This window comes from Phoenix dactylifera, chromosome 2, assembly GCF_009389715.1.
Source record: "Phoenix dactylifera cultivar Barhee BC4 chromosome 2, palm_55x_up_171113_PBpolish2nd_filt_p, whole genome shotgun sequence".
NCBI lineage: Eukaryota > Viridiplantae > Streptophyta > Magnoliopsida > Arecales > Arecaceae > Phoenix > Phoenix dactylifera.
Window position 1 is genome coordinate 3,320,728 of NC_052393.1, and position 7,837 is coordinate 3,328,564.

The 7,837-nt window shown below is 45.9% G+C and overlaps 1 protein-coding gene across 1 annotated transcript; it reads right to left on the reverse strand.

Moving 5' to 3' along the window:
* Nucleotides 1-991: 991 nt before the first annotated feature.
* LOC103699283 (proline-rich protein 4) lies at nucleotides 992-2,766 on the reverse strand. The gene is made up of 2 exons (XM_008781320.4): nucleotides 2,484-2,766; nucleotides 992-2,313 (listed from the first exon to the last, which is right to left on the reverse strand). The coding sequence occupies exons 1-2, from the start codon at nucleotides 2,665-2,667 to the stop codon at nucleotides 1,409-1,411; spliced, it is 1,089 nt and encodes a 362-aa protein (XP_008779542.3). The 5' UTR covers nucleotides 2,668-2,766; the 3' UTR covers nucleotides 992-1,408.
* Between the last annotated feature and the right edge of the window lie 5,071 nt (nucleotides 2,767-7,837).

The following is a 7,837-nucleotide window of genomic DNA, read 5'->3' on the forward strand; positions in this document are numbered from 1 at the left end:
AAACTCAATATAGGCTACTTTGGTCATTACGAGTAGGTCTGAATAGAATTGAGAAGTGAGATCCACCAAATCAGAAAATCCAATAATTTTTGAAAGCTATAACTTGGTCCTAGATTGAGATTTTTTTTAATTAGGTAATTATTGCGGTCAATAATAGAATGCCACGTCCATCGGAGGACAGTGCCTCTATCAATCTGGTCCAAATTGTATTATTTAGGCTTGTCTTTTCTCATCTGCCCGTTGCATTGATTTTTACCCCTAGAGAATAAACATATATATAATCTCTAAATCCAGCGCAGGTTTCATGAGCAAAGGTTTCCGGTTGAAAACGAACTACCATATACGTACGAATGATGAAAGAGATCCATGAACCAACAGTTCCCTTGGCTCCTCGTCCTGCTTTACCGCTTCTCGGCTAGGAAAAGGGAGGCGTCGCAGGGCTTGGTTTCCTATCTTCGTTTGTCCTGTTAGTTGAACTAGGTAGAGGAAGCGGAGGAGCATCTCCGAAGGGATGGCTTCGCCTCTTTCTTGGAACCCCATTGGACGTTACGGAAAGACCGTTGCTCGGTTTCGGCTCCCAGGACAAGCTTGGGGAGCTGACGAAGTACTAACGCCACCTCCATGCCTCTTCTTCGGCAAGGCAGACCGGCAGTATGATCTGTGTCCATGAGATTTTGTGACTACGTTAATATGCCATGCTTTAACGCCCAACGCCTAACCAAATTCTGCGTTTGATAAGCTAGAAAAATATTTTCTTTTACAACCAAGTGTTTCCAAATTTTTGTTAATCGTATAATATTCTTTTTCATCTTACGATTTTGGAACACTACCGGCGCATAAATTGTATGAGCTGGTATACTCCTCCTTGCCCGTTGATAAGCGAGACGAACTTTCATCTCCGAAAGGAAAACTAGCTACCCACTTGTATCCCGAGCGTAGGTCTCTTCAAGTCGTTTAGAAAAAAAGTAGAGGGTAAATTTTAAGGTTAGAAGCACAAAACAAGAAGTCCATGAATTATTGCCATTACTAACCACACAAGCTCACATAAATACCAGAAATCACAAATATTCATACAATACAACTGGGTGACAGTCACCCTCGCCCAAGACTCGACACAGTCACAAGGGCAAGCTTTATTACAACACTAACTGATAAAGGAAATCCTCAACAGAGGAAGGGTAACTAACCAACCATATAGGATAAAGAAGCAGAATTTTGGCTTGGGAGGGAACGGAGCTTTTGAATTGGAGGAAGCGACTTCTTGGACTAGGAGGGAACTTGGGGTGAGGATGGTATAAGGGATCGGAGGCGGCTTGGGGATTGGAGGAAGTGGTTCTTGTGGATAGGAGGGAACTTGAACTTGGGGTGAGGATGGTAAGGGAGGTAGCTTTGGAATTGGAGGACGTAGCTACTTGGGACCCGGGGGGCATGGCGGGCATGGCGGCGGGCATGGCGGGGGGCATGGCGGGCATGGTGGCGGGCATGGCGGGGGTGGCTTCTTGGAAACCTGCGGGCATGGCGGACATGGCTTCTTAGGAGCCGGCGGGCATGGCGGTCGTGGCTTCTTACATGGTGGGCATGGCTTCTTATGAACCGACGGGCATGACATGCCTGGCTTCTTACATGGTGGGCATTGCTTCTTATGAACCGGCGGGCATGGCGGGCGTGGCTTCTTACATGGCGGGCATTGCTTCTTATGAACCGGCGGGCACGGCGGGCCTGGCTTCATGGGACCCGGCTGGCCTGGCTTCTTGGGACCCGGGGGGCATGGCGGGCACGGCGGGGGACATGGCGGGGGGCATGGCGGGCACGGCGGGGGACATGGCGGGGGGCGTGGCTTCTTGACAGTTGGTGGCTTGTGCACTGGTGGTAGTGGCGGTTTGTAGACTGGTCCTGGAGGAGGAAGTGACTTCTTTGGTGGGAAGTAGTCTTGTTTCAAGTCGAATTTGTCCTTGAACTCGTGCACTGGGAAGTACGTTTGGAACGGAAGCGACTTGGGAAGGGGCTTGAAATGGAACGCCGACGCGCATGTCGATGAGAATGTCAGGTTCCCCGCTGCCACAACAAATGTGTGTTTCCCACGCTCTTTAGACTTCAGCACGACCTTAGATTGGTCCAGTCCATTATTGTCAGGGCAAGGAGCTTCTGAGGCACTGCGGAGCTGCGCAAAGCACTCATCCTTCAGCTCCCCATCATCGCGGAGGACATTACTCGGTAGTCGTACCTCGAAGCTTCCACTCTTGTCGAGCAAACCTACACCTTTGGCCTCGTAGGACCCATTGCCAGTCTTGCATTGGATGGCTACATGAAGCCCTGCTTGAAGATAAACGCACCAAATATTACACTTGCTTTATCTGGATGAAGTGATCCAGCGACTTAATTTAAGATTTTAAAACTAGCACAGTAAGAGAGGCACCAAATTTAGAGGTGAGATAATAAGAAGGCTCCATTATTTGGTTTAATAGCATTGCTTGAAGACGTACCTTTGAATGCTTCCTCATCCTTGATACTTTCCCGGGCACAATCTAAGCATTCACTGCTGCCGACCACGGCAACGATTCTTTTGGTCTGCGGGGCAGCACCGGAGAAATTGAATGCCAGCAGGACCGTGCAGAGACCTAACAATAGGCTGCTTGAAAGCGGAGGAGCTCCCATGTTGGAAGCCATGCGCTTGTAGAAAGAAGACCAAGGGATAAGATGAAGCTGCTAGCTTTGGTCAATTTATGCATGGAGCTCTAAGGCTTGCCGACACTTCATAAAGTTTTCCCTCGTGGTGGGAACCAAAAGTGATCATGAGAGAGCAACCACCGGTTTGCGGTTTGCCTAATAAATTTTTGTCACCAACCTCATCAAGGCCCCAATTTGGGCGTGATTTTCACACTCCTGGGAAAGGCCAAGTAACCAAATTATGTTCGGAACCATTTGGAAAGGTTGCGAAGGTTTCCCCTCAACACTGATACATGGAGTAACATCAGTTTTTCGAGATCACAAATGCTGCCCATGTTCTGCTCTAGCATATGGAATATCTACCGAGTTCCTGCATTCTATGTCAGGTGAAAAACTTTTGACTAGTGAGAGCCCGCCCGCCATGCCGACTCCACCGGCCATGGTCACAGAGAAGAAAAATGCAGCCTTGATCAGCCTGATATCTGCCAAAGAAATCTAGGAGGCATTTTGGTCCTTAGCTGAGGATAAAGCTCCCCCGCACCCCCACCCCCACCTAATTTTTTTTCAGAAGATACTAGTCTTTAATCAGATAGGATATGGTAGAGACTATTTAACAATTCTTCAGCATAATATTGATGCCTGCGGATTGGAAGAGGACCTTCGTCACCCTGATCCCAAAGAGATAAGATGCTACGGGGCTATGCCATTATCGATCGATTAGCCTTTGCACTCTCTATACAAGGCTACGACGAAGATTCTGGTGGTCAGACTGAGGAGTATCTTGCTGAGACTTATCAGTTCGGACAGGGAGCCTTTGTAGGAGGTCGGAGCATCATCGACAATGTGTTCGTTGTCCAAAAATTTATGTTCGACCTCCAGAGAGCCCCGAGTTGGAGGAGCTTGATGGGCATCAAGCTAGACATGGAGAGAGCCTACGACAAGATGAGCTGGGGCTTCTTTTAGGTTTCGTTGGTAAGCTTTGGATTTCATAAGATTTGGATTGGTTGGGTGCTGGGCTACGTCAGGACTTCCTCCTTCGCCATTTTAATGAACAGTATGGCTATGTAGTTTTTCGAGTCCTCTGTTGGACTTTGGCAGGGGTGCCCACTCTCTCCATTGCTCTTCATCTTGTGTGCGAACACACTGTCCAGAGCCCTCTAACTTGCTGCTAAGTCCCAAGCCTTGGAGGCCTATAGGTCGATGCTGGTGTCCGTGCAGATTTTGCACCTCCTATTCGCACCTCCTATTCGCCGATGATTGCATGCTTCTGGCTCAGGTGATGAGGCAAGCAGAGCTGGTGATCTGAAGAATCCTTGAGGATTGCTGTGTAGCCTCTGGTCGACAGGTTAATTTAGCTAAGTCTGTTATTTGCTTCAATCCAAAAATCAAGCCACAAGTGAAGACCTCCATTAAGAATTATGGAAGTGCAGTAGCAGGAGGGCACTATGAGATATCTAGGAGTTCCCATCATGGGTTGTCGCCTTCGTTGCAGGGATTGCTCCACTATCAAGCTGAGAATCAAACACAGGCTTGAAAGATGATAGATGGATGCTCTTTCTATGATGGCAGAGTGACCTTGGTGCGGTCAATTCTTAGTTCAATACCGGTTTACTTGCTATCGAACACCATTTTGCCATTGTAGCCTTTGAGGTCCATGGAGCGGTTGTTCAGAAACTTCATCTGAGGCAGGCAAGAGGGCGGAGAGGGCATTCACCTAGTGGCATGGGAGGTCATTTGTCAGTCGGTCAGACATGGTAGATTGGGTGTACACTCATTAGCGGTGAGGTGGGAGATACTAGTGGCGAGACACGCAACTAGGTGTATCCGAAAATCTGATAGCCTGTTGTGCGCCCTATTGAGGGCCAAGTACGGAGCTCATACGGCGGTGGCTGACTTCCAGATAGGGTGTCACTGCTTCTTCATTTGGAGGAAGATCTGCGCGCATGCACCGACGATGCTTGCTACGATCAGATGGGCTATCGGTGATTGACAATCTATTGATGTTCTGGAGAACAACTAGTTGACCGAGTAGCTACCCTGTTGGGTGCTGACGATAATTGATTCGGCAAGGCTGGCGGGATGTAGAGTTAGTGACATGATCAACCCTAGAGAGGGCGGGTGGAATGAGGTGCTAATTCGGGACGCATTCAAGAAGCAACTGGCTGAGAGGGTCCTGGCAATTCCAATACGTATTAGGGAGACGATGGACAAACTGGTCTGGGCTTCCAGTGAGGACAAAGGTATGTACCAAACCTGCATGCATTGATGGGAGGGGAGACCACTCGATAGATTGACGGAGGATGAATTTGGAGGATGCGCGTCGACCCTCGAGTGACCTTATTCATCTGAAAAGTGGCATGGAGCTGTCTACCGACCATGAATATGTTGGTCAGGAGGAGTGTCACAACTACTCCGATGTGCGAGGTATACCCCAACATAGAGAAGTCCATCAGTCATACTCTTCTCGGATGCACGTGGGCAGCATAGATTTGGAGTTGGGCTTCATTTCCCCTATCGCGGTCCACCGGGTCGACAGAGGATCTCCTACGCCATCTGAAGGAATCCATGTAGAGATCGAATACTGGTGAGTGGGATATCACTTGTGTTTATCTGGCTTATCACATCTGGTTGGACAGAAATGCCCATTTCTTTTAAGATAGGAGGGCAGCCCCGAGGACTGTGGTGGATAGAGGTCTCTTTTAGGTTGTTGAGATCCCCAAAGTTACCATGGTGACCTCATCAAAGATGGCTAGGGACATCTGGGACCCCCACTCTGCTGTTGTAGCACCTAGGTTTGCTCTTGTCTCTTGAAAGCCCTCACTCTCCAACTATCTCAAGGTGAACTTCGATGGTAGCATGTCCACAGGTGGAGACAGAGAAGGTATGAGTTTTGTGATCGAAAATCATGACTCTAAGCTAATTACTATTGGGGGCGACGCACCTTCAAAATGATAGCTATAGGGGCGAGACTTAGGGCAGCATTGAAGGGTATCACCTACGCGAGATGGGTTCTAAGGGCTTATAGCATTTTTTTTGAAGGGGACTCAGCCACAGTGATTGAGTGGATATGGGACGAGGGGCGGCGAGGGATGGACACCCACTGCTTTGTGACATTCGTAGGCTGACGGAAGATTGCGACGCCTTTCAGGCCGTTCATGTGTAATAGGAGGCGAACGGAGCCGCAGACTGGATCGCTCCTTTGCTGCTCAACACTCCAGAGAGGTCCTCTAAACATGTCATGTAGCTGCCCCTCTATCTCTATGCCATCTCTTTTCCATCGACTCTATTGGCTGTACTCATACTAGAGTTGTGTTAGCAGCCATTGTACCAAAAAAATAGGACTTTTGAATGTGGCCTCATGGTATATGAGGAAGCAACAATGTATTTGCCTATACAAAATTCGTTCATTGCTTTTACTGCTCGGAACATAGTTTGGTAACTGAACATTTTGAACCCAGTCATAGATATGTGTCCTTTAGATGACATCTATTTCGGGACATAGGATGCTTGGAGCTAGAATACCATCTTGCAGCTGGGTAGGAATGTGTCACATTCTCGTTGACGTTAGCCGCAAAACCTCCAACTTTGATGCCTTGACTGCTTTTACTTTAGACGTAGGATTTCTTCCTTCAAATGTGACCATCCCATGCTTGTCATTTTAAGTATCTTTTGTATTTAGTAGAATTCATCATGAGTAACTAGTTTCGCCAATTGAAGGACTTTGTATTAGAGACAGATGATTGTTTTCTTCAAGTCATTTGGTACAGAACTGTGGCAAATGTTAAACTGAATTGTTTTGTTATTGATGTTTTTCTTTTCTTTTTTTTTTTTGGTGATTATCAGGGAACAGCATATGGTCAGTCACTGTCAATGGTTGTTTTTTTTTTTTTTTTTTTTGGTACAATGGTTGTTTTCTTCAAGTCATTTGGTAGTTGGTACAGAACTGTGGCAAATGTTAAACTGAATTGTTTTGTTATTGCTGTTTTTTCTTTTCTTTTTTTTTGGTGATTATCAGGGAACAGCATATGGTCAGTCACTGACACTGTCAATGGTTGTTTTCTTCAAGTCATTTGGTACAGAACTGTGGCAAATGTTAAACTGAATTGTTTTGTTATTGCTGTTTTTTCTTTTCTTTTTCTTTTTTGGGGTGATCATCAGGGAACAGCATATGGCAGTCACTGACACTGTCAATGGTTGTTTTCTTCAAGTCATTTGGTACAGAACTGTGGCAAATGTTAAACTGAATTGTTTTGTTATTGCTGTTTTTTCTTTTCTTTTTGTTTTTTTTTTTGGTGACTATCAGGGAAGAGCATATGGGCAGTCACCGTCAAACAAGAAGTAAAGGTTCTCATGCGCTTTCTTGAAAGTTTTGGATTTGGTGTTGTAACCTACAATTTACAGTTTCATTGTGACAGCTTTTGACAAAGCCAAAGCTCTTGAGCTGTGTGTTGAAATCGATCTATCTAAAGGGTACTTAATTACTCGACAACTTCTAACTGAAATCAATCTTTGCAAAATGAATATTTATATGCACAAGAATTTTGTAGAAACTACATGATGTAGTCAGTTTGTCCGATAAGCATACTATTTGCTGAAATCATCTGGCAACTCTAGTACTCAAGTGACTTATAAATACTAAATGTGTTATGTAGGAAGCTGAAATGTTTGAATTCTACCGGTTTGGACGGTTTAAATTTGTCTTGCAGAAAGCTGAAATACTTTGCATTGCTTTGCTTCTATGGTTCATTTTTGGCCAATGCTTAGGACGGGCACTTTTTCTCTTTCCATGTTCTCTATTTTTACTAAGGGTGCAAATGAGTCGGGTCGGGTCATGAACCGGATCAACTCATCCATAGCTTCCCTATTCCGTTTATTGCTATTCCAAATCAATCCAGTGTATTTACATCTCAAATGTAGTTGGTTTGAGTACGCTTTAACCTCATGAGTGATCGAAAACTGTCCTTCTTTGTATTAGACTGACGCATAGCAAGCACCAAGCAAGATATTCAACCCCGACCAGGAGTTAACATTATGAAACAACATAATACTACCCGACCTAGCCAGTTTGCCATCTTGTTCAAGTAATTAATGGCTGTCATGATCCAATAACTTTCTTGTTGTGTGGGCCACAGCGAATGCACATATTCCTCCGTGATTTGAGGGGTTTAGC

What these genes read in the sequence shown, in the direction of transcription:
- LOC103699283 (XM_008781320.4), bottom strand. Translation starts at nt 2,667, where the DNA reads ATGGCTTCCAACATGGGAGCTCCTCCGCTTTCAAGCAGCCTATTGTTA. An exon ending in GGATGAGGAAGCATTCAAAG is followed by an intron (nt 2,314 to 2,483) that starts GTACGTCTTCAA and finishes ATCTTCAAGCAG; the next exon opens with GGCTTCATGTAGCCATCCAA.